This window comes from Ictalurus furcatus, chromosome 20 (genome assembly GCF_023375685.1).
Source record: "Ictalurus furcatus strain D&B chromosome 20, Billie_1.0, whole genome shotgun sequence".
Classification (NCBI taxonomy): Eukaryota; Metazoa; Chordata; class Actinopteri; order Siluriformes; family Ictaluridae; genus Ictalurus; species Ictalurus furcatus.
Window position 1 is genome coordinate 19,925,764 of NC_071274.1, and position 26,654 is coordinate 19,952,417.

The 26,654-nt window shown below is 39.2% G+C and overlaps 2 protein-coding genes across 8 annotated transcripts; both read left to right on the forward strand.

Moving 5' to 3' along the window:
* Positions 1 to 38: 38 nt before the first annotated feature.
* On the forward strand, positions 39 to 7,365 carry si:ch73-52e5.2 (protein THEM6). Of its 7 annotated transcripts, XM_053651940.1 has the most exons (5): positions 39 to 524; positions 1,991 to 2,127; positions 2,284 to 2,462; positions 3,563 to 4,067; positions 4,165 to 7,365. In XM_053651940.1, the coding sequence occupies exons 3-5, from the start codon at positions 2,440 to 2,442 to the stop codon at positions 4,270 to 4,272; spliced, it is 636 nt and encodes a 211-aa protein (XP_053507915.1). In that variant the 5' UTR covers positions 39 to 524; positions 1,991 to 2,127; positions 2,284 to 2,439; the 3' UTR covers positions 4,273 to 7,365. The 7 variants fall into 7 exon arrangements, with proteins under 7 accessions (XP_053507915.1, XP_053507921.1, XP_053507916.1 ...); XM_053651946.1 differs by having other exon boundaries at positions 1,991 to 2,388; XM_053651941.1 differs by having other exon boundaries at positions 2,046 to 2,462.
* A 2,255-nt stretch (positions 7,366 to 9,620) lies between these two features.
* LOC128624045 (E3 ubiquitin/ISG15 ligase TRIM25-like) lies at positions 9,621 to 26,616 on the forward strand. The gene is made up of 14 exons (XM_053651324.1): positions 9,621 to 10,533; positions 12,465 to 12,560; positions 12,821 to 13,054; positions 14,283 to 14,436; positions 14,672 to 14,731; positions 15,517 to 15,615; positions 15,821 to 15,869; positions 18,010 to 18,619; positions 20,945 to 21,031; positions 21,746 to 21,979; positions 23,505 to 23,664; positions 23,880 to 23,942; positions 24,043 to 24,099; positions 25,712 to 26,616. The coding sequence occupies exons 1-14, from the start codon at positions 9,931 to 9,933 to the stop codon at positions 26,260 to 26,262; spliced, it is 3,057 nt and encodes a 1,018-aa protein (XP_053507299.1). The 5' UTR covers positions 9,621 to 9,930; the 3' UTR covers positions 26,263 to 26,616.
* The last annotated feature ends 38 nt before the right edge of the window (positions 26,617 to 26,654 follow it).

The following is a 26,654-nucleotide window of genomic DNA, read 5'->3' on the forward strand; positions in this document are numbered from 1 at the left end:
GGGAAAATCGATTGCTCTAAAAAAAAAATGGGTGGGGTTATCAATAAAATACAATTTGGGTTATACACAAGATTATGTATGGAAATGGCTCACGTGCAGGTTTCTTTTGAGGTACGCCAAAACTTTTTTTTTAAAGGATGACGTCATCACGCACACCATTTTATCGGTAAAAGGCCAGTTGAATGGAAACAGGTGGGAGGCAGCAAATATCGCAAACTTTTCTTTCTTGTTTTTGTGTCGGTAACAGAAATGCGCAAAAAGTGGCTGGGAAAATTAATGTAACATTAGAATCCTATTGGGAAAACGCAAAAACGAGGGATTGGGGGGGAATAGGCGGGGTTATCAGGAATTTGGAGGAGGAGAGCTGAAAGCTCATTGGCGAGTTTGTTGGTCACGTGACTTGCAACGACGCCAAACACCCGGAAACGCGGAAGTATTACCCTGCTACAGCCGGTGTTTCATTAGCGTGAGTAAATCGAAACGAAGAGTTATTAAATCAGCACAGATAGCGACAACCCCATGCGGTATTATACTATACATGTGATTTTTGTTTAAAGAGATTCATTTTGGAACAATATTTTATCGCAGTGTCGGGTAAACAGTAGAACAGCGTTAGCATTCAGTAAATGAACGAGCTGGGAGACTAGCTCTTACTCATAAACGCCTGTGAGATTATTTTTGTATCTGTTTTTAAAAAAAATCTCATTATGGCATTTTACTAAATATTAACATGTGTCTTTGCCTTTGTGGAGAACTATTTTACTTTTAGAGAGTTGTTTAGCACTGTATTATTACTGTATTATTATTATTATTATTATTATTATTATTATTATTATTATTAGTTAGCAGTTTGGGTAGAAAATAACTGGAATAAAGTTGGTTGGATGTTCGATATTCGCGGATATGCAGTAATTAAGGGACCGTCTCTAAAGTTACATACGACATTGTTAAACACGATTCTAACTTCAATAGCATTTGAAAGGAATGACTTACAGTCATATAAACAACTGGAAAGTGTTCATCTAGGTGTCAGCTATAATGCACACCTCTTAGATTTTTGATATTTAACAAAATAAACTATTAAATCATATATAAATATTGCCATGTATTTCACTACAGAATGGGCCCAAACACACAGTAGCATTTGAAGGGAATGATGTACAGTCACACAACCAACTGTAAAGTGTTGATCTAGGTGTCAGGTATGACACACACCTTTTAGATTTGATTTTTGATATTTAATCCTACAATGCATGAACCAAAAAAACGTTCATGAATGCATAAAGATTGAATTGTAAGGATTGAATGGTTTTCTTCAAAAAATAGATGTCCTATTAATGAAATAATTTATATATATATATATATATATATATATATATATATATATATATATATATATTTATATATATATAAATTATTTCATTAATTTATATATATGTGTGTGTGTGTATGTATATGTGTGTGTGTGTATATATATATATATATATACACACATGTATATGTAAAAAAAATTTATACATATATATATTCTGCAGTGAAATTCATGTCTAATTTACATGTGATTTAATAGCTTATTTTAATAAATATCAAAAATCTAAAAGGTGTGCGTCATACCTGACACCTAGATGAACACTTTGCAGTTGGTTATATGACTGTAAGTCATTCCCCTCAAACGCTATTGAAGTTAGAATCGTGTATAACAATGTCATATGTAACTTTAGAGACGGTCCCTTAATTTCCATATAATTTCCACGTCCAACGACAAACCAACTTTATGCCAGTCAGAAAATAAGATCCTGACCTCAAGCACTTCCTAACAGACAAACAGTTCTACGTTGTTATCTAGCTTGGTTTTCATTCGAGGGTGCTAGTCTGTTGCCTGAGGGAAATCAAGTCATTTATTCCTCAGAATAGGGGTGTGTGATATGTGATATGGCAACAACAACAAAAAAGTTACCAAAGTGTCCTTTTTGTGTCCTTTGTTTGGTAGCATCAAGGGTACGTACAAGGAGTCCAATTATGTACTTTTAATTTGCTTTTAAGAGAACATTGTATTCATGGTTCCGTGCTGAATCTACTGTATAAACTAAAGGTAGAAAAGATGTACCGTTCAAGGAACCACCTCAAGTGAGTATAGTGGTGGGCGATGTATGATACTGAAAGGTATCATATTATTCTTTGAGGTTTGAATTCACTATACAAAATATTTAAAAACCTTGACATTTTTTTCCTCGCCACTCTCAGGATTAAAGATTTCTGACTGTACTTTTCTTGTTGCTGCAGTGCTACCATCAAGTGTCCCAAGTTTTGAACCTTTGGTGTGTATTGTTCACCTGGGAACATGCACATGGCGTACCTTGAATGAGCTTTTAAAATTAAGCTTAAAAGGTACATCAGGAGTCCAATTATGTAGCTGAAATGACTTTTTAAGGCTACACTATGTTCTTGTTTCCATGTGAAAGGTAAGTATTTATTAAAATGTGTACCCTTGATGGTACCAACTTACTAACAAGGTGATGAAAGCATGAACTAAAATTTCTGCATCATGCAGTGACAATATATTTCTTATCTTAGCAATATTTCTGAGCTGAAAGAAGGCTATCCTAGTAATATTATCTACATGAGCAGCAAATGATAGACTGGAGTCAATGATCACTCCAAGGTCTTTTAGTGCTGTACATGATGAAACGGAAAGTCCATCCAGAGTTACTGTGTGATCAGAACGCTTACTTCTAGCTACACGTGGTCCTAGTATAAGTCCTTCTGTCTTGTCAGAATTAATTAAAAGGAAGTTGATAAGCATCCAACGTCTAATGTCTTACACATTCCTCAACTTTATTAAGCTGGTGTCTGTCCTCTGGCTTCGCTGAAACATACAGCTGTGTATCATCAGCATAACAGTGGAAGATAATTCCATGTTTACGAATAATTTGACCTAGAGGTAGCATATATAGAGTAAAAAGCAGTGGGCCTAAAACAGAACCTTGTGGAACACCATATTTAACCTCGGTATGCGTGGAGAGGTCTCCATTTACATCTACGAACTGATAACGATCGGTCTAATAAGACCTGAGCCAGGAAAGGACTGTTCCCTTAATGCCAACAACATTTTCTAGTCTATCAAGGAGAATAGTATGATCTATAGTATCAAAAGCTGCACTAAGGTCGAGTAATACAACAGCGAGACACAACCCTGATCAGAGGCCAGTAGTAGGTCATTTACTACTTTAACCAGCGCTGTCTCTGTGCTATGATGAGGTCTAAATCCGTCATGTCATTATAAATCGTCATGTATAATGACAGCGGACTCTTCTCAAAAGTGCATGTTTTGTAACTTTAGCATGCATCTTTGACCTAAAATAGTGCATGTGGTGTATATTTAATTAGCTTTTAGAGCTGTAAAGTTGCATTAAAGGAACTTTAAAGGTAAATTAGTGGTACGTAAGGTCCAATTATGTACTGTCAATCTTTTTTTAAAGGTATATTATATTCATGTTTCTGTGTATGATTTGAGTACAGAGTAAGATTTGCGTGATTAACTTGATGCCGTCTGGAATTTCAGAGACATGTTGCTGTGGGTTCTGTCCAGCTTGCTGGTGCTGTTTAGTACCGTTGACTTGTGGTATTTCGTGAGAGGAGCATGGGCGGTCCTGAAATACCTGTTTCAGGACCCGGTCCGAGACGTGCTAGGCGAGCAGGTCGTCAACGGCCGAGTTCTCCTCCACGACATCGATTACATGGGCCACATGAACAACGCTCGCTATCTGAGGGAGTGTGACTTCGCCAGACTTTCCTATTACGCACGCAACGGGATGTTCAAGGCCTTCCACGCACTCGGGGCAAGGATGGTGATCGGAGCTTCGACCATCCGTTACCGGCGGTCACTTGGACTCGGAGAGGCGTTCGAGCTGCGTAGCCGCATCATGGCCTGGGACGAGAAGTCTTTCTTTGTGGAACAGCGCTTCGTGTCCAAATCCGACGGCTTTATCTCTGCTGTCATACTGTGCAGGCAGAATGTAATTCATAGCACGCCTGATCAGATTTTGCAGCACGTCTGCAAGAGAAAGGTAAATTCAGTTCAAGCCGAAGTGTTTGCTTACTTTTGCATAGCATGTACAAAGTAATCATAATCGTAATGTGTTCCATTTGTCTGTCTGGTTTTAGGTGGACTGTCCTGATATCCCAGAGGACCTTCAGCATTGGATCGATTTCATCTCAGCTAACAGTCAGGCGCTGAGAGCAGAATGTGGCTTAGATGAGAAGACCAAGTGATGATCACGTGTTGTATTAATCTAAGCATATTTTCTTTAATACTTATGTTAAGTCAGTACTTTCAAAGGGGGGAAAAAAAGTAAAATCTTGAAAAAGGAATCCCAGAGCCATTCCAGAGACTAGGGATGCGTCGGGTAGAGGTCGACCGATAGCAAATTTTACCGATATCTAAGTCGGGCGGTAGCTGCTGATGACCGATTAATCAACCGATAGTTTTTAAAATTGATACCGAATGCAAAGATGACACTCAAAGTAGAATACTGCTGAATTTTATTACAAACATAAACAGTACCGACTGTACGATGAAAATGTACTGTACTATTATAAATGAAATAAATATATCAATATTAAAATATATGCGAACTATGAATAAATATTAAAGTAAATAAATAAATAAAGGGCCTGTTTACATCTGGTCACTTCGTGCGGTTTCTCTGATCGATTAGATATCTGATTTGTTAAAACCGGTTCCGTTTACACTGTAATGCGTTTCAGCTAAACGGATCTGAATCCGATCTTCTATTCCCACGCTAATTGCAAATGCACGTTTCCGCTGAACTGAAACGGCAGCCACCGTTATTTTGCTCTGTTTGGGTTTGCGAATGCAGTCGAATAGAAAACGAAAACGCTCCCTACGACATTTACGCAACAAAAGGCAGCACGTATCATTTGCAGCGTTTTCGCTGTCGGCAGTATTAAACTTTAAACCCCAGCGAGATACCTGGATGAACGCTCGGAGTCAACACTGGTGGGGAAATATAGCGCGGGCTTCTTTTACGGAACGAGACCGGCTATCCGGTTTCCGAACAGGACGCCGGACCTTCGATTATCTCTGTGTCAGCCTGCCAAGCGATTTAACGAGGACGCACACGCTCACCTTTGCTTCTCGCACGGTTAAAGCGAGTGACGTAGTTCCGTTTGGGAGGAGAAAAGCGCTGACGTATGTGGTTTCAACAACCAGATGCGTTTAGACTTGTCCAGTTTCGTCTGCAACAAGTCCCAGACCACCTCCTGTTGCGGTTCGAGCGAACGGATTTAAATCCGTCTCGAATGCGTTTCGGAAGGCATTTACACCTGGTCTTTTCCAGGTGATCGCTATCTGATCAGAGACAACGCATGAAGTGTCCAGGTGTAAACAGGCCCAAAAATAGAGACATCCAAAATGAATCCACAAAACACTTCAAATAACACAACAAAAATTGTCAGCGATAGTTGTTAGTTCGCCTCTAGAGGCCGCTCTTGTACTGTATAATGACAGTGGACCCTTCTCAACCCGGAAAAACTATGGGTGTGGATTTTTGCCGATAGCTAATAGTTCCACCTATCGGTTATCTGTGCCGATTAATCAGCGAAACCGATCAGTCGACCTCTAATACCGGGTATTATTCCGTCCGATATCATGCTCATTTACTCATACTCGTAAAAAAAAAAAAAGAGGCTCCAATACGTGACATAGTCCTAGGGTACATAGTCATGTCAACGAACGGACGACTTGAAATAAGACATCTGGCAAAGCAGACTGCAAACTGCTCTGCGAAAACATCAAGTGAAGCTACTCCAGCAATTTTTGACAATACAAGTAACCTGATACACTAAACACTGTATAGCGTTTAAAAAGTAATTTTAATAGAGAGCACGAGGGGGACTCACCTGAGCACACAAGCAGTATGAGTGGGTGTGGTCAGTCAATTTCAAGGTGTTAGAAATTGTACACACACACGAGTATCCGCAAGCGTATCAGGCATGAGAGCAGTTCAGTTGTGCGAGCACTGAGAACTGAGATGTGGGTAATTCAAGTCTAAACTATCATGAGTCAAAGCGGAGGTCACGGCACTTTGCGCTCGTTTTAACGGCCACGCTTGATTAACACTAGCAGGTTACTCATTTCAGTATCAGTGAGTACGAAAAAAAAATACTCGTACTCAAGTCTCCAAAAAAAAAAAAAAGGCATCAGTACATCCCTAATAGAGACGAAAGATTTCTTCCTGTTATTTGATTACATATTATTCAATTATATAGTAATATAGTAAAGGACTTGGCTTTCTTGATAAATGAATCGTGATTTCTGATACTATGTTTTACGCTGAACAGGCACACAAGTATATATTTTGCTGAAAAGGGAACATTTATTTTTTTGTAATTTATTTGAAAACAGGGACTGCTGCATGTATTGGGTCTAAAGACAGATCGTTCCAGAACTGTTGGACCAAGTTCAGTATATTAATACTATCCCAAGCCTGAAAATGAATAAAACTAGTTCGTACGAGTTTATAATCTAGACCCATTGTTGATATACTAGCTGTGTCAATCTAACGGTATTGTTTGTGGATTTCTTTTAGAAGATTTGAATGTCGTTTATATCCATCGAGTATTTATTTATTTATTTAAATTATTGGAGAGAATGCACCGAGATGCAGCTTGCACGTGACAAGAATTCTGCATGTTTTCACTTCGACGCGCATTATTATTTACGCAAGATCAAGCGAGAAGAGCTAAGCCTGCATTTTTGAAATGAAGTTGTTTTAATAAAGATGGGGTTTAATAAAGAACAAAGTACTTATTGTATGACCTGTTTCGCAACGTATGTGTGCCGTATTTGTTTGCAATATAAAATGTATCATGATTTATGGAACTAGTATGTATTTTCTGTGTTAATGTTGCATTCCTAAACATGCACAAATTAATAAATGTACTACATGAAATAGAAATCCAGACTCTGTGAATTCCAGATATGAAATTACAACACATCTTGGTTCTATGATTAATGCTGCCATCTAGTGCCAGATTTGCAGGTTAGCTAGGTTTAAGACGTTAGGTAACTTGTCGTCAAGTTGTGTAAACAAAAGGTATTTTTACTATGGAAAGGAATAAAAAAGTGTGTTTACAGCCATAACCAGACTCATCTTATAGACAGTAATGGACAGAATATGATATGAGATATAAATGCTGATTAAAAGTGTATTATTTGTACATAATTTTACACCACGTATCTCTTAAAGCGCACCTATTATGGATTTGAAACGTGCCTAATTTTGTTTGAAAGGTCTCATACAATAGATTTACACGCATCCGAGGTCAAAAAATCACTTTAATGTGCTCATAATTTAAACTGTAGCATTGCCCCCCCCCCCCCCCCCCCCCCCCCCCGTGTCCAAAATGACTCGTTAAATGATCCGTTCTAAAGGATTCATTCTAAACTCCTCCTTTCAGAGAGCATACTCTGCTCTGATTGGTCAGATGTCCCAGTCTGTTGTGATTGGCCTACCGCTGTCAGTGAACAGCCAATGAAGACCAGAGGCGGGGCTTTTTGTTACAGACCTACAGGAAGTAAGTCTGGAATCACTAACGACTCGTTTCAGCTGTTCAGAATCGGTTCCTTCTTTTGGGAGTCAATAACTCCGATTGTCGTGCGCTTTGATTTTTTAAACATTGCAGACTTTTTACATTCACAAACAGCTCTATAATAACACACTACATGAACGGTAATATTTGAAAAACCATAATAGGTGCACTTTAAATTCTCGATTCTGATTGGTCAGAAGGTGTTGATCAGTTTTCTTTACCAGCAGCTCTGACAGTAGTTCCAGCTTCAAGGAAATCAGATGTCTATATTACTGAATACATTATCGTTTCTATTGTTTTCTTGCACAGGTACTTGTGTGGCTCCACACGATCCACATAAATAAGCTCTCCCCTATCATACAACCACTAACGCCGACCTCCTAGACACACTGCTGCTCATGCTGCATCACAGGGCAGTGCAACACAATCAGAGAAAAGGACTATCTGCATTCTACTACATACATGAGCTTATAGATTAGCTGATGTCACTGTGATTGATAGGAGGAGAGCGTAGACCATTCCTTCCACACAGAAAACATGGCTAATTCTACTCACTTGTCTTCCAGACACAGGTGCATTGATGGGATTTAAATTCTCAATCTCTTGACAATAAAGCGAATGCAACATGAGGAAACTAACAGACTTCCAAAGACGTCAAAACCTGGACCGGTGTGCAGTGGGAAAAAGCAGCGGACTCTGATGACTCAAAGTTCACCTACATAGATTTCCTACAGCTGGATGGATTTATGAACCGCCTGTCTCGCTTTATCTCTCTCCCGACCTTTTTGTCTTTCTTTCATTCATTCATTCATGTCATTCTTCCCAGTCTCTCCCTTCTTTGTTTTATCTTTCTCTTATTCCTTTATTGGGTTTTCCTGATTCCTTTTTCATTTCCCTTCGTTATTTATTCAATCCTTTCTTTACTCTCTTCCTTCCTTCCATCCTTCCTGTCTGCCTTTCTTTCATTAATTCATTTATGTCCTCCTTCCCATTCTTCTTCTTCCTTTCTCTTATTCCTTTATTTTGTTTCCCTTCCTACTGGAATAAAGTTGGTTGGACGTTCGATATTCACAAAAAATGCAGAAATTAAGGGACCGTCTCTAAAGTTACATACGACGTTGTTAAACACGTTTCTAACTTCAATACCATTTGAAGGGAATGACTTACAGTCATATAACCAACTGCAAAGTGTTCATCTAGGTGTCAGCTATAAAGCACACCTCTTAGATTTTTGATATTTATTCAAATAAGCTATTAAATCATGTGTGAATTAGACATGAATTTCACTGCAGAATGGGCCCATACACAAAATATACCATTATTTAAAGCTCGATAGCATTTGAAGGGAATGATGTACAGTCACACAACCAACTGTAAAGTGTTCATCTAGGTGTCAGGTATGATGATTTTTAGATTTTTAGATTTCTGATATTTATTCAAATAAGCTATTAAAACACGTGTAAATTAGACATGAATTTCACGACATACAATTTCACTATATATATGTATTCATATATATATATATATATATATATATATATATATATATATATATATATATATATAAATGCTATATATATAAATTATTTCATTAATAGGACATCTATTTTTTGAAGAAAACCATACAATCCAGTACGGGTCATTTTGACCCCCTTCATGCATTCGTGAAGGGCTTTTTTGGTTCATGCATTGTAGGGTTAAATATCAAAAATCTAATCTAAAAGGTGTGCGTCATACCTGACACCTTGATCAACACTTTACAGTTGGACGTGTGGCTGTACATCATTCCCTTCAAATGCTATTGAGCTTTAAATTATGGCATATTTTGTGTATGGGCCCATTCTGCAGTGAAATTCATGTCTAATTTATATACGAGTTAATAGTTTATTTTTGATAAATATCAAAAATCTAAGAGGTGTGCATTATAGCTGACACCTAGATGAACACTTTCCAGTTGGTTTTGTGACTGTAAGTCATTCCCTCCAAATGCTATTGAAGTTAGAATCGTGTTTAACAATGTCGTATGTAACTTTAGAGACGGTCCCTTAATTTCCGCATATCCACGAATATCGAACATCCAACCAACTTTATTCCAGTTCCCCTCCTTCTTTCTTTCTTATTCATTTCCCGCTTTCTTTTTTCACTCTTCTCTACTCCATCTCCCCTTCCTTCCTTCCTTCCTGTCAGTCTTTCCATGGCAACAGACTCCTCCCTCCCCTTTGCAGGCCACGCCCAAAGGCACATGACTCCGTTGGCACAAAAACAAAGCCCTCAGCTTGTCCCCTCGCTACTCAGAGACTTTGGTGTATTTGTATAATGGCGCAGGCGGGTGTGATTCTGGAACATGACCAGTTTAACTGTTCGATCTGTCTGGATGTGCTGAAGGATCCTGTCACGGTTCCGTGCGGTCACAGCTACTGTAAAGCCTGCATTAAAGGCTACTGGGACCAGGACGATTATTTGGGGGTGTATGGCTGCCCTCAGTGCAGGCAGAGCTTCTCTCCCAGGCCTGTGCTGGGCAGGAACACGATGTTAGCCGACGTGGTGGATAAACTGAAAAAGACCACGATTAATTCTGCTTCTTCTTCCCTGAAACCCGAGCCCACTCAAGCCGAGCTGGGGGACGTGCAGTGCGACGTGTGCACGGGGAACAGAAACCGAGCCGTTAGGTCGTGCCTGATTTGTTTAGCGTCTTACTGCGAGGATCACCTGAAGCCGCACTACGAATCCGCCGCTTTCCAGAAGCACAAACTCACAGCACCGACCTCCAGCCTGCAGGAAAGCCTGTGTCCCCGCCATGACAGGCTGCTGGAGGTTTTCTGCAGGACCGAGCAGCGCTGCATCTGCTATCTGTGTTTAACCGACGAGCACAAGGGACATGACACGGTGCTGGCCTCCGCGGAGATGACCGAGAGAAAGGTGAAGCATGGAAACCGCTCGTGCTCGTTGTGTTGCTCGTTGTGTTGCTCGTTGTGTTGCTCGTTGTGTTGCTCGTTGTGTTGCTCGTTGTGTTGCTCTCACTGCTGTGTTTGTGTGAAGTAAACAAGGTTTACAGATGAAAATGAAAGCTTGACAGTTCTAGGTGGTTTCACTTAAACAGTTATAAACAGTTATTCACAGTCCTGGATACAAACACACTGTTTGAATACATGAAAGACTGGAGACTGTTTCTTTAGTCTATTTATTTATTTTTTTCGGCGACTAAAATTTAGCTTGTATTCTAAATGGATATTAACCTGGACGCTTCATTACGTGAAATCATTTCGTGGGCCGTTTCCGTCAGTTGTCCGATACGTTCACCCTGGACCAATCACACGCCGACACGTCATAAGTTTGACACATTTCGGTTCGATTCCGGACATTGTGGAAGCGATTCTATTTCAAGGAGTCGATTCCAGTAGCCGATTCTACGCACTTTTCTCGAGTCCTCGTTGTAAAATCAACAGTGTTGTGTTGGTTATTTGCATAACATGTGACTGAGAGAATTAATTTAATCATTTTGTGGAGGCAATTCTGTTTCCAGGGGGTCTGGATTCAAAGGAGTCATTTCCAAGAGTCGATTCCACTCTTTTATTATATTTACATTTATGCCATTTGGCAGACGCCCTTATCCAAAGCGACTTACATTTATACATCTGAGCAGTTGAGGGTTAAGGGCCTTGCACAAGGGCCCAACAGTGGTAGCTTGGCAGTTCTGGGGCTTGATACTGACCTTCTGATCAGTAACCTAAAGCCTTTAACCACTGAGCCACCACTGTATTAGTTAATTACATGTGCAATATTATATGACTGAGAGTATGAATTGCAAGGGGTCCTAACACATTTATTGCCTTTACACCTGGTTCCTCAGGGAGAAGTTGTGAAATTGATTGTCTTGTTGACCTTTGACCCCACCTACACGTACAGAATCATATTCTGTATACTCAAACCACAAACATCTGAGCTGCTGTGACAGTAAAGCTAGGGAACCGTTATAGTATAAATGTATGTATTTTAAGGAAAATAACTAGTAATGTATATAGATTATACTCCTATTATAGATTATACACCTTTTATACTCTTCAGGAGTTTAAAAGGAGTATAAAAATGTCGTAACCAAAAGAAGATCAGTGTTTTTGAATGACCTAGCCAGAGCCTAAACCTGAATCCAACTGAATATCTGTGGGTGACATAAAGCGGGCTGTGCACAGGAGATGCCCTTACAATTTGACGGACCTAAAATGTTTTTACAAGAAAGAGTGGGCAAATATTGCCAAGCCAAGATGTGCCACACTGATAGACTCTTACACAAAAAGAGCGGTGTAATAAAATCAAAAGGTGCTTCAACAAAGTATTAGTTTAGGGGTGTGCACACTTATGCAACTAGGTTATTGTAAGTTTAAAAAAAAAAAAAAATGTAAAAATTCCCTAAAATGTTTCTGATTGTCTTTCGCTTCACATCGAGGATGGAAAAAGTGTTGTTGATTTATCTGGGTTTCATTTTTCTCATCACAGAAACCTGACATTTTAGCAGCGGTGTGTAGACTTTTTATATCCATTGTATGAAGGCTTACGAAAGCACAGCATCATTCATTAATAAATAGAAAATTGTAATCGTTGACAAAACGATGGGAATAAAACACACCAGGGTGTGCGGTTATAGGAAAATAATCAGCTTCCCGGTGGTAATAGTAATTCCGCTTCATCACATGACCCCGTTGTTGATTATTTTTCTTATGATGGGACACCTCGCAAGTGTAAAAAAACAAAAACATGGTCATCAGGACGGTACTATTAGTAAACTGTAAGTAAACAGACCACTAGCTACAATTCCAATACCATTTACAGAATACAGTGATGTGTATTTACAGGACGCTCTGGCGGAAACACAAAGGAAATCCCAGCAGAGGATTGAAGAGCGAGAGAAGGATTTGCAGGACCTGAGGCGAGCCATTCAGTCTCTCACTGTGAGTCTGACCGTGGAGTGTATCTTCTTCGTGATCTCTTTAATCATTATCTGGCTTTATCTTTAAGTCATTAAAGGTGCAGTTAGCCATTTTCGAGCCATCTGTTGACTGTGGTAAAACTAGATATGATTTGTCAGCTGTTTTTTATTTCTCTCCCCCCCACAAGGAAAACGAGCAGCTCCATTCTATCTGGATAAACCGATCCAATAAATCAGCGTGGTTTCATTTTAATTTTTATTTTATTCCCACATCACATCCAGCTCTCAGCGCAGGCGGCTCTGGAGGAGAGCGAGCGGATCTTCACGGAGCTGGTTTGCTCGATAGAGAGGCGGCGTAAAGAGTTGAAGGTGCTGATCTGCGCTCAGGAGAGAGTGGCAACGAGCCAAGCTGAGGAGCTTCTCCAGCAGCTGGAGCAGGAGATCGCCGAGCTGAAGAAACGAGACGCCGAGTTAAGCCAGCTCGCTCAAACCGAGAACCAAATCACCTTCCTGCAGGTAGAACTTCTGAGTCCCGCTTAACGAGGGGCCACGCGTAGATCCGAAACGAAATGTGAATTTTGAACACAAACTCGCAAACAGCGGCCTGTTTTCTTCTTTCTTGTGGTATTTATTTCATTGTACACAAACAGGAGTCCGTGGAACCTGTATGGGATTGTAGTTCATTTTTCACCAAGTAAGAAATAGACAAGGTGTTATTTCTAGTTGCATTACAATGTTGCAATATTAGAAATGAATAATTTTCAATTCAACATGACTACATAAATATATTCACTTCCAAACAAACAATCACTAAGCAGTAGCTGTGTAAAATAAATAAATACATTTAAAAAACAGATAATTATGAAATCAGTACTATTGTACTGACGGATTAGACTGATTTATTTATCATTTATTCCACTAGTGATAATTACGATCTGATTCTCATCTAATTCTGTTATCTGTAAATATTTGCATTCGTTTGCATGTTACGCTTTGCCTCACACGTTTCAGGATACCTGCTATTCCGCCCCCTCCAAAAGTATTGGAACAGCAAGGCCATACTTTTTTTTTCCTTTTCTTTCTTTCTTCTTGCTATTCATTGAAGACATTTGGATTTGAGATCAAAAGATGAATGAGATGATCGAGCAGAATTTCATCTAGGTGTGTTAAACAACTTAAAATATGGCACAGTTGCTGGCAGACCACCCAGTTTTTAGGTGAGCAAAAGTATATAGAAACAAATGTTAAAGTAAATAACACTTAATATTTGGTTGCAAGCCAGTAACCCAGTGGTATCACCAAAGTGTTGCATTTTTCTTTCCGTTGTTGTTTGTTTTTGAGGGGGTTTCTCCTGTCAGTCTGCTCTTCAGGAGCTGAAATGCTGCTCAACTGGGTTAAGATGTGGTGATTGACTTGGCCAGTCTAAAGCCTTCCATTTTTTTCCCGCTTTATTTTGCTGGCAGTGCTTTTTGGGTCGTTTTCCTGCTGCATGACAAAGTTTACCACCTCAAGATGGAAATAAAAGCTGAAATTCTCATCTGCCGTCTCATATTCATCTTTTGATCGCAAAACAAAAAGTCTTCAATAGAACTGGCCTTGCCGTTCCAATACTTTCGGAAGGGACTGTATATTGCATTGCACAAATTTTTCTCTCTTTTTTTATTTATTTATTTATTTTTACCATAGCTCAGATTTCAATATCACTAATCTACCGAACTGTCCTCTGCTTGATTTTCTTGTCTAGAACTACGGGTCAGTGTGTGTCCAACCCGTGTGTATGGACCTTCCCAGCATCACAGTGGACCCTGGATTTGCCTGTGTGATGAATGCGGTGTCTGACTTCCAAGCTCTGCTCAACGACGTGTGCCAAGGTGGATTTGTGAATATTTCAGAAATAGGTAAGCAAGGATAAGAACCCATGTAGCTTGTGTCAATAAGTAATGCAGCTGTAAGGTGATTGGTTAATAAAGTTTTATGTGTTCATCCCATATTAATGCTCTCTAGTGAAGTTTAGACAGTCACAAGAGCGTGGCTTTAAACCAAAATACACAATACGACACGGATACGGCTGCACCGAGACCACGATGGCTAAAATTGCTCATGTTGTAATATTTTTTTTCCTCTTGTTTCCAGCCAGTGAAGTTAATATTGTTCAGAATACCAAGCCAAAGGCTGATGCAGAGTCGAACACAGGTGAGAGAGCAAGAGATGTCAGTTTCTCACTCAGATATGAACTATTTATAGCTGGAGTGTTGAATAGCTTTCAATTTCCAGTAACTTTCCAGTTGATCATAAATACTGTTTGTATAAAGAAGAAAAAAACAACACAAAATTCCAGTGCATTGATCAGAATATTTACAGTATCCCTGCAATGATGCACAAAATGATCTGTATCAGGAGATAATCGAGCTTGAATCAATATTGTTGTCTCCTTATTAGTAAGACCAGTATCACACGCTCAGGTCTTTTCATTTTTAAGGTACTAGTATTTACACTATGTTATCAAGTAAATTTGCATTCCTGCTGTGTATTGTGTGTGTTTATTTTCGCTTGAAGTCATATTGTTTTGAATCACTGCTTGCTTTAAACGTAGATTCCTCTCTAGGAATACAGAGACGGCTTTTCTCTCCATGGAAAAAAAAAAACTCTTGGAGAAAAGCCGGTTATAAATGTTATGCAGCTAATCAAGGCGAGAATTAAAGCCTGAATCAGTGAATCAAAAGAGCGTTCAGAATCAGTGAGTCAAATCAGAATCAGTGAGTCAGTATCAGAGTCCGAATACGACTCGGAATCTTTATTTGCTAAGTAGAAGTGTATGATAAATTTGTCTTGGAAATGGAGTCAAAAACATGCACAATATTCAGTAAGCACTACACAACCATTTACCTGATACACAGTCATTTACAGTGAACCTGTGCGTATAACTGTAATTTGATATATTAATTTAATTTTTTTTTATTTATTTTTTTTATATATAGACCTTCAGACAAATCCGGTCATTCAAGGTTTTGTTGGCCAAAATACTTTTAGTGTTGCAGTGCCAACGTTTAGTGGTTTCACAATGTCATCAGCAATTGGTGAGTGTGTGTGTGTGTTGAGATTTTTTTTTATAAATAAATAAATAAATTACACGTTTAGGAAAAATGAATTCCCCCTGTGTCTGTTAGATCTTATATAGTACTACAGAAGCTTCTTAAATAGATCCTCTGCCATGTCTGTATACGAGAGCCAGCATTCCGCTTACGACGAATCCTCTTTAACCCGTTTCTCCACCCGCTGTAGGCTGCAGAACGTCTCCTCGACTGAGACTTCATCAGCGGAGAAGACGGCGGTAGCATCGCAACCGAACACACCGACACGCGATTCAACACGGAATTCACGATCTCATTGTTACTGACCATTATATAATATACGTTTAAAGATTTTTCTTATTTAAAAAAAAAAAAAAAAACAAGTAATAAAAAAAGTAAGATAATATATGAAATACAAATATGTTTGTAAAGTGTGTTACAGAGGCCAGATTTATGAGTGTGTGCGTGTGTTGTGGTTCTTTTTTTTGTTTGTTTTTTTAAAGAAATGATAGCTTAAAAATGGAAACAGGATGTGAACGAGCTTTAAGAGAGCCTGGGCTGTTCTGTTTAAAAAGATTAATGTACAATATTTATCTACAGTAGAAATGTGTATCTGCGGTGAATTTATTTGAATAAGTTGTCAACGATTATAATGTAGAACGAGTAAAAGCTTTGTGTTTTAATTATAACATTTTATTCATTAAGCTTGTAGTATGTGCTTTAATGCTTGTGTATTAATGTTTTACTTCACACAAATTAATGGTCCCCCCCCCCTTTATATAATGACAGTGCCAAATGCTTATATTTCATAAGATGGAAAATGAAGTGTTTCTGCAAATGGTTTTGTATGTTGTATAAAGGTTTGTTTAGACAAAGCTTCTTTTTTTTTTTTTTCTCTCAACAATAGCATCATTCATTTATTTATTTATTTATATCTGTGCGTTTTTGAATTCTCAAATCAGAAAGAGTGCTTTCGTTTTCTGTAAGAGCAGCTCGGACAGCAGTTCCGGCTGCAATACAAACTTAGTACTGTACATTATTGTTTCTATAGTCAATCACTCACACACACACACACACACACACACACACACAAAACATACCATAACTATACATATATATTATATGAGAGAGAGAGAGCATCTGATATACAAGTTTGTGTGTGTGTGTGTGTGTACAGATATACACACTTATACTTGTATATCAGATGCTCTACATAATCTATGGCTAATAATAAAAGTATTTTAAATGTGTAAAACCTATAATCATTTGTATGGTGAAGCTTTCTGGCAGTAGAAGTTTCTGGAAAATCTATGGAAGGAGTCTCCAGTGTCAGTGTTTTGTAACATTTAGTCATTTTCCCAACACGGAAGAGTCCTTGACAGGAAGAACACGCGTATCAACTCCAGCTAGACTGTAGGTAATGAGGTAATAATAGTGGATGTAGCAAAAAAAAAAAGAAGTGTAGGACATTTCAGAGGCTGTAGGACGAGAAAGAATATATGAATGAATGTGTGTGTGTGTGTGTATGTGTATGTATATATATATATATATCCCTCAGCCATAACATTAAAACCACAGAAAGGTGAAGTGAATAACATCGATTATCTCATTACAATAGCACCTGATAATGGGTGGGATATATTAGGCACAAGTAAACAGTCAGTTCTCGAAGTTGATTTGTTGAAAGCAGGAAAAATGGGCAAGCGTGAGAATCTGAGTGACTTTGACAAGGGACAAATTGCGATGGCTAGACGACTGGGTCAGAGCATGTCTAAAATAGGTCTTGTGGGGTGTTCCCGGTATGCAGTGGCTACCATAAGTGGTTCAAGGAAGGGCAATCGGTTAATCGGCGACAGGGTCCCGGGTGCCCAAGGCTCGTTGATCTGTATTGGGAGGACCTACACAATATTACAGGGGAGACCTACACAATATTAGGCAGGTGGTTTTAATCTTATGGCTGATCGGCGTACGTCTATAGTGAGTTTCAGGTAAACAGGATTTTATCTGTGGTAATCTGTGGATATTGTTACAGTTAAATAAACACTTGCATATTCCTTTAAACGCCATGTGACAGACACCGCTTCACTGACTTTGGAGGTTTCCTGAAATTCTTTTTTATTCCTTTGAGCAGAATTAAGGTTGAGGGAAATGAACCGTACCGACATGAAGCATAATTAAGTCTTGAATGTTTACTGTTCCCTGAACGTTTTCCTATTAGTTGTATGTAAAGCAGCCCATGCACCTGCTGCTCTTCCATGCCTGTAGCACAGGGAAGTGACCCTCCACTGTTCTGCTCTGGCTTCTGATTGGTTGCTGTGAGCTGCTTTGGGCACAACATGGATCTCCTTTCACCTGTGCAACTGTTCCCACGCCCTGTGTGTGTGTGTGTGTGCATAAAAGCCTCGCTCTGCTTCTCCCTTATCTGTCATTAAAAATGGCAGCCGCAGCTAGTATCTCGGTGGACGAGGACCACTTCTGCTGTCCCATTTGTTTGGAGGTGTTGAGGGATCCAGTGACTATTCCCTGTGGCCATAGTTACTGCATGGAGTGTATTAAAGGCTACTGGAGGAAAACCGAACACAAGGCGGGTTACACCTGCCCTCAGTGCCGGAGAGGCTTCAACCCGAGACCTGCTCTGGCCAGGAACACTGTGCTGGCAGGTCTGGTGGAGAAGCTGAGGGAGAAGCTGAGGGACGCCGGGATCCAGGAAGCTCCTCACGCTAAAATGATCGACGTGGAGTGTGATGCGTGTCAAGGGAGAAAGCGCAGAGCTGTGAAGTCATGTGTGAAGTGTTTGGCCTCCTATTGCGAGGCTCACCTCAAACAGCACAAGACACACAAACTAACCGACGTAACCAGACAACTGCACAAGAGAGTGTGTAATCGTCATGGCCGACTGTTCGAGCTTTACTGTCGCACAGATCAGCAGCTCGTCTGCCCTCTTTGCGTGACGGACGGACACAGCGGACACCACACGGTGCCAGTTGTCGAGGAGAGGACTGAAAAGCAGGTGAGGTGAAATTTTACCAAGATTTCACACGTATAATGTCCATAATTTTAAGTCACTTAATTTGTTACATCGAGGCAGTTTTCCAGAAGTTTCCATTGTAATAAGTCGACGCACTTATGCGTACACTAGAGTAACCAGCCATTTTGTTGTCAGGCATGAATGAAAAAGCAAACATTATTTGCTGAGGGAGGAGTTTACAGGGCGGAGGTGAACGCACTGATTCGGAGAAATCTATCAAGCATGAGCCTGCATAACAACCAAACTAACAACAACTGTCTGTGTGTGTTATAAAAAATATTTTAAAACTGGTCAAATATAGACTGGTTCAATATGGCAATAAATGTTCTTCTTGTTGTTTTAAGAAAAAAGAAATGAGAAAAAAGGAAAAGAAAGCCAGATTTATTTTATCTCCTGTGTGACCTGTCTGGCATTGCAAAGTAATGATTAACTACACAAACCCCGTCTCAGGTGTCTGAACTGATTATGATTTTATTGGCTAAGTGCAAACATGTTAGGTATAATTTGGATTCAAAGATTGGAGGTTTTATTCATTTATTTATTTATTTGCTAAACACACGCACACACACACACACACACAAGAAAGTTTTTCATTCTTACTCATTACCTGTGAGTAATCATCAAATAATTTTCCCTCCAAATGTACAGTAGTCGATCAGCTAACACATTCCTGTGTTATGTTTGAAGTCTTCCACTTTAGTTTTAAGCAAATAAAGTAAGCTTATAGACTTTCGACTTATAGAAGTTTAGATTTTATATACATACATATATATGTATGTATATGTATATATTTAAATGGAGCTGAAAATACCTTAAAGTATAGATAATATTTATAAATAAATAATAAATATTTATATAAATATATTTTTATAACAATATAATATTTATATAAATAATAAATATATTTATAGATATTTATAAATAAATAATAAGCTTAAATAATATACTCGGCAAAAAAAGAAACGTGCCTTTTTTCAGGAGACGGTATTTTAAAGATAATTTGGTAAAATCCAAATAAGCTTTACAGATCTTTATTGGAAAGCATTTTTCATGCTTGTTCGATGAACCATAAACAATTATTGCACATGCAGCTGTGGAACAGTCCTTAAGACACGAACAGTTCACAGTACAGGCGCTAGGCGATTAAGGTCACAGTTACAATAAGTTTGGACACTAAAGAGACCTTTCTACTGACTCTGAAAAACACCTGAAGAAAGATGTCTATGGTTCCTGCTCACCTGCGTGAACATGCCATAGGCCTGCTGCAGGGAGGCATGAGGACTGCAGATGTGTCCAGAGCAATAAACTGCAATGTCTGTAATGTAAGAAGACAGTGCTACAGGGAGACAGGAAGGACAGCTGATCGTCCTTGCAGTGGAAAATTACATGGAACCGGCATGCTCTGCATGTGAAGCTAAGTTAACCAGGTGTCGAAATCACACGTGAACAAGTAATCGAATCATGTAAAATGGCATGCAAAATTATGTTAAGCACGTGTACTAATCACATGTGAAAAGACACAAAACGTGAATTAATCAGGTGAAAATAAATAAATCATGCATGAATCACGTGAAAATAAAATGAATCGTGTAACGATCACATTTGGAAATAAATGAATCATGTGTATGAAGCACGTGTAAAATTAATTGTGTATGAATCACATGTAAATAAATTAATAGTGTACAAATGATGTGGAAAAAATGAATCATGTCGGAATCACGTAGAAAAAAATGAATCGTATGAATCACATGAAAAGAAACAAATCATGTATGAATCACGTGAAAAAATGTAGGTGTATGAATCACGAGAAAAATGAATTATTCGCATGAATCGTGAAAATAAATGAATCATGTACATGAATCACGTGAAAATAAAAGAATCATGTACATGAATCACGTGAAAATAAACGAATCACGTGTATGAATCACGTGCAAATAAATGAAACGTGTACGAATCAAGTGAAAAATGAGTAATGCGTATGAACCACATGAGAAAATGAATCATGTGTATGAATGACATGAAAATAAATGGATCATGTAAAAATCACGTGTAAATAAATGAATCGTGTATGAATCACATGTCAAAAGTTAATGAATCAGGTTTAAGAATTACTTGGGAGGAATAAATGTAATGAAATACACATAAAAAACCCTGAACGTTAGCCTTACCCAGTGCAAACCTGGAGAAACTTTAGACACAAACACGTCTTAGCTGAATGATGACATATGGTAAAATAGAAATGAACTATATTTATTATGCGTCTGAATAGTCTTAATGAATTCCTTATTGATGTTACTCCAAAAACAGAGGCAGTTAGAAGAGGCTTTGAGAAGATCAAAACAAAGGAGCAAGGAGAAAGAAAAGGAGCTTAGGAACATCATGAAATACCTCAAGGTAAGCAGAGGGCAAGAACAAAACCTGTTCTATTTCATAAATGATGAAAAATAAAGACATTTCTGTTGAATTTAATACATTATTTTATATTAAATAAGGAATAAAACACTTGGGGGCATTACAGAAAAATACTCAGCTTCAGAGTTGTAACCGTTCACTGAGCTGCATCACAGGTGTAATTTGTACCTTGTCAAAAGGATTGTGTTCCCTGGTAGTAAATAACTGCTGGCCATTTCAAGAAGTAAGATTTATCTCTAGTAATTCCAGCCTGTCCAGTAGATGCTTTGGAAAAATAGCTCTTCCATCATTTAGTTCAAGGGCGTACGGTGGCTTAGTGGTTAACCTCCAGGGTTGGGGGTTCGATTCCCGCCGCTGCCCTGTGTGCACGGAGTTTGCATGTTCTCCCCGTGCTGCAGGGGTTTCCTCTGGGCACTCGGGTTTTCTTCCTCAGACACGCATGGTAGGCTGATTGGCATGTCCAAAGTATCCGTAGTGTATGAATGGGCATGCGAATGTGTATGTGATTGTACCCTGTGATGGACTGGCACCCTGTCCAGGGTGTACCCCGCCTTGCGTCCTGGGATAGGCTCCAGGTTCCCTGTGACCCTGACGGATAAGCGGTATAGAAAACAGATGGATGGATAGATCATTTAGCTCAAGTCATTCAGGTAAGTACAAAATCCTGATCCCAAAACTGAATCTTTCCCTCCGCAGCGCTCAGCACAAGCCGTGGAGGAAGACAGTGAGAAAATCTGCACCAGGCTGCTGCGCTCCGTCGAGAGGAAACACAGCGAGGTTAAGGAGCTGCTCAGAGCTGAAGAGAGAGCCGCACTTGCCAAAGCTGAGGGACTGCTCGAGCATCTGGACCAACAAACTGAAGATACCAGGAGGAAAGAAGCCGAGCTGGAGCTGCTCTCAAACACTGACGATCACATCCACTTCCTGTTGGTAAAAATACTTTTGTCTTAAAGAGGAGGCTCGACTGGGGAGGAAACAAAATCCGGACGTGGATGAAATTCCATACTATAATCTGAATTTCAAATGATAAATCTGAAATTTTAACTCTTGATATGGGAAGTGAAGATTTGGAGTCGAATTCCATCTCATTTGAATTATATTCCATGGGTTGAATTTGCTGTGCAAGGTTAAACATTCAATGTGAAAATGATTCAGATTCAAATTCTACTTCTGGTAGCTCAGTGGTAGCTCAATGGTTAAGGTGTTGGTCTACTGCTCAGATGGTCATGAGTTCAAAACCCCAGCACCACTCAGCTGTTGGGCCCTTGAGCAAGGCCCTTAACCCTCAATTGCTCAGATGTATGAATGAGATAAATGTAAGTCACTCTGGATAAGGGTGTCTGTGAAATATTGTAAAAATAAAAAAAAATTGGTAGCACAAAAAGTGATAGTAATGAATGATGACAACTTAACTCTGTTCACACTGAAAGTTTATTCTGTTTTCATAAAAGATTGAAAGTTTAGATCAAAATATGAAGAAATACAGTTTGGGTGATTGAGCTGCAAGTTCAAGCAGAATATTCTATATTCTTTCTTTAAGATTTGCATTCATGAATATTTGATTTCTAGATTTTGTGTTGTGAAACAATAAATCATGCCAACATATATATATATATATATATATATATATATATATATATATATATATATATATATATATATATATATATATAGTGACCTCCATTAATATTGGCACCCTTGGTAAATATGAGCAGAGAAGGCTGTGAAAAATTGCCTTTATTCTTTAACCTTTTGATCTTTTGTTTAAAAAAAAAATCACAAAAATACTCTGCTTTCATGGATATCAAACGATTGCAAATACATGTATTCCCCACTGATATTTAAAATAATAATAATAATAATAATTTTTAGTACACCTGGGTAACTATGAACAGGAACTTGGTCAACCATGACTTCCTGTTTCACCAGGGTATAAATGTGAGGTAACACATAGGCCAAATTCCCTTAGTCATTCATAACAATGGGTAAGACCAAGGAATTTTTTTTGAACAAAAGATCAAAATGTTAAACAATAAAGACCATTTTTCACAGCCTTCTTTGCTCTTTGCCAATATTAATGGAGGGCACTGTATAATTTGATTTTCTCCAGCTGATTATCATGGAGCCTGATTTAATTCAACACCAAAAACTACAAAAAAGTACAAATTCGGGCATAAAAATTCATATTTGTAAAATTTTAAATTCAGATTGTAGTAGCACGTTTCCTGTTCCATAGGCAGAGGGGTGATGTTTGATATTCATCTCATTTATAATTTCATATTCATTTATCATTTCAGAGGGATGATATGTGATAAAAAATTCACCTCATTTATAATTTCAAATTCAGATTGTAGTAGCATGTTTCCTGTTCCATAGGCAGAGAGGTGATATGTGATATTCATCTCATATTTAATTTCATATTCTCAGCATGCTTTTTTCATCTGTTTGTGTTCAGAAATGCAAACCCCTTTTGGTTCCTGCTGATCCTGATGAGCTGCCTGGCGTTGACGTCCATCCATACTTCTCATTGATGGTCCTGAGAAGAGCCATCACAGAGCTGAGTGAGCGAGTGAACGACGTGTGCGACAGGGAGTTAGCCAGGATCTCAGATTTAAGTGAGTTCAGCATCAATGTTGAGCAAACTAAGAACTTCTTAACATAAAATTCTCAACTCCACTTGACTGATCTCTTTCATGGATGGCCGGGGGTGCCTCAGTGGTGCACTGTTACAGGAAATTAATTAACGATAGGCTGGTGTGATGCTGCTCTACTAGTGGTGTGTACTCTAAATATAGCTCATTTAGTCTTGTACTCTTCTGTGTGCTTCCAGTAAAAGATGAGCAGAGTCTGTCAACTGAAAGCTCTTCCCCAGTTCCTGTATGTCCTGAAATCGGTACTGAACCTCAAACAAACACTTTGAAACCTGATCCACAACTAATTAAGATTAGGGCAGTGTCTTACATTATGTGATTGTTCTCTTGAATGGTTTTCAGTTTCTCCTGTGGACCAAGCACAAAGTGAGCCAAAGACCAGAGCCGACTTTTTACAGTGTAAGCATATTATTCTCAGAGATCTGCTAATTACAACCTTTGAGCCAATGGAGTGAGAAATATTTGCTACTGTTGTTTTGCATTAGAGCTATGCTAATGAGTCTCTAATGAGCTAATGAGTCTCTCGCATCCAAAATGTTTTCTGTAAATAATGGCTTCAAATCCAGTTATAGTTCCTCAGTAATATGAAATATGATTTAATATCATCTGTAAAAGTGACCAAAAAATGTTACCATGTCCTATAGTACATAGCTATATGCTGTAATGTTATGATTGCCACCATCTTGGACAACATTTACCACAAATCTGGAAGGGTTGAGAATTGTGTGATGGCCCCAGTTTAAACATAAATATGCAAATATACACCAATCAGTCATAACATTAAAACCACTGACAGGTGAAGTGAATAACATTGATTATCTTGTTACAATGGCACCTGTTAAGCGGTGGGATATACAGTATTAGGCAGCAAGTGAATGTTCTCAAAGTTGATGTGTTGGAAGAAGGAAAAATGGGCAAGAGTAAAGTTCTGAGTGACAAGGGCCAAATTGCGATGGCTAGATGACTGGACATCCACATGAATGCCGGGTCCGGTCCATGGAGTCTCCACCTCACAACTTACAGGACCTGCTGTTAACATCTTTGTGCCAGATACCACAGAACACCTTCAGATGTCTTGTGGAGTCCATGCCTCAACGGGTCAGAGCTGTTTTGGTGACACAACGTGGACCGACACAATATTAGGCAGGAGGTTTAAATGTTATGGCTGATTGGTGTAGACAATCCCTCTGAGTTTTTTTCCTTTTCCCTAATTTAGTCTTGGCTAATTCCCACCCACCAGCCAGCTCCACCCTATCACACAACAGCTACAAAGACGAACGTGTTTCCTCCAGGGCACGTGAAGCCAGCTGACCGCATCTTTTCAAACTGCTGCAGGGGGCTGCATAACACACTGAGGAAAACACTATCCACCCACCTCCGCATACATGAGCTCATCCTATTGGTGCAATAGAAAAGTGTTCACGATATTTTTGGGAAATTAGGAGGTCGAATCTCAGCGATGCCACAGCTATCTGTGGCAAGGAGTCCAAGAAAGCAATGCTTGGCTATGCTTTGTTTAGGTGGGAGGGATGGAATACTCTCTACTAGCCACTAGTGGGCATCTGTGAGTTTATGTATCTGGAAGAGGGCCGATAGCGCTTTCCTCCCAAGTGTGTTAAACTGCCCTGTAAGACAGCAGGAGCAGCAGTTAAAAAAAATATATACTTCACATTTCTTGGAGAAAGCATGTGTTAGCCTTTACCCTCCCCTGTTGGAAGCTGTCGTATGATGGGGGAACTGGCTGGTAGGTGGGAACTGGCCAAGAGCAAATTAGGGATAATTACACATAAATAAAAACTGAAATAACTGCAGGAGCACATGAGATTGGTCAGAATTCCTCTGGGAGCATATGGGAGTGTGTCTAAAAATAATAATAAATACATAAATAAAAGTCCTGTGCATGTACTGTTTACAGTAAAATGTCTTACCTCATGACTTCACCAGTACAAATCTTCATTTCCTGTCACCAATAAACAGCTATATTTTAGTTAATTATTTTCTTCATTTACAGTCTGCTGTGAAGTGACATTGGACCCAAACACTGCCAACTCCTTCCTCTGCCTTTCAGAAGGGAACCGGAAGGTTACCACCTGCTACGAGTCCCAGTACTATCCAGAACATCCGGAGAGATTCAGTGGCTGGGCTCAGGTGCTGGCCAGGGAGCCTGTCTCCACACGCTGTTACTGGGAGGTGGAGTGGAGTGGCAGTGGTGGGATCGGTATCGGAGTTTCTTACAAAGGGAGTAACAGGCATGGCGGGAGCACTGACGGAAAACTAGGCTGCAATTCCAAATCGTGGGGTTTGAACCTTTCTGATGGCCATTGCATATTTCAGCACAATAAAACCAAGCTGGAGATCCCATCTCCTATTTCAGCCAGGATAGGTGTGTATGTGGACCACAAGCCAGGGATTCTAGCTTTCTATTGCATCTCTCCGAGAAGGGACACGATGACTTTATTGCACAGGATACAGACAAAGTTCTCCCAGCCTCTGTATCCCGGATTTTGGCTTGGCCTTGGTTCCACAGTCAAACTGTGCTCCATCCTTAACTTCTCAGCTTAGATAAATGTGGAATCCGCAGAACATCTTATGCAGCAAGTGGACTTGTGCTATCTTTACTGTTTAAACCAAATCTGTGTTCAGACTTACATACAAGACTGGTCAGGACAGGTCACATTCCTTAACTAACCCACAGGCTAGGAAACCAAGAAGTGAATAAAAGTATTATTTGGAGGTAATCAGTAAGCTTAGCTAGCTACCTGATGTTAACATGACAGCTGTTTAAACTTTGCACCCGTCAGCATGTTCCCCACGTAGCCATAGTCAAGGCCATCGTAGAGCAATTCCCATCTGTGCAAATTGATGACAAATATTAGGTGCAATAAAACTGACGACGAAAGTCGCATTACTTTTTGACCCGACTGATCATGCCGAGGTCAAACATCAGATTTTGG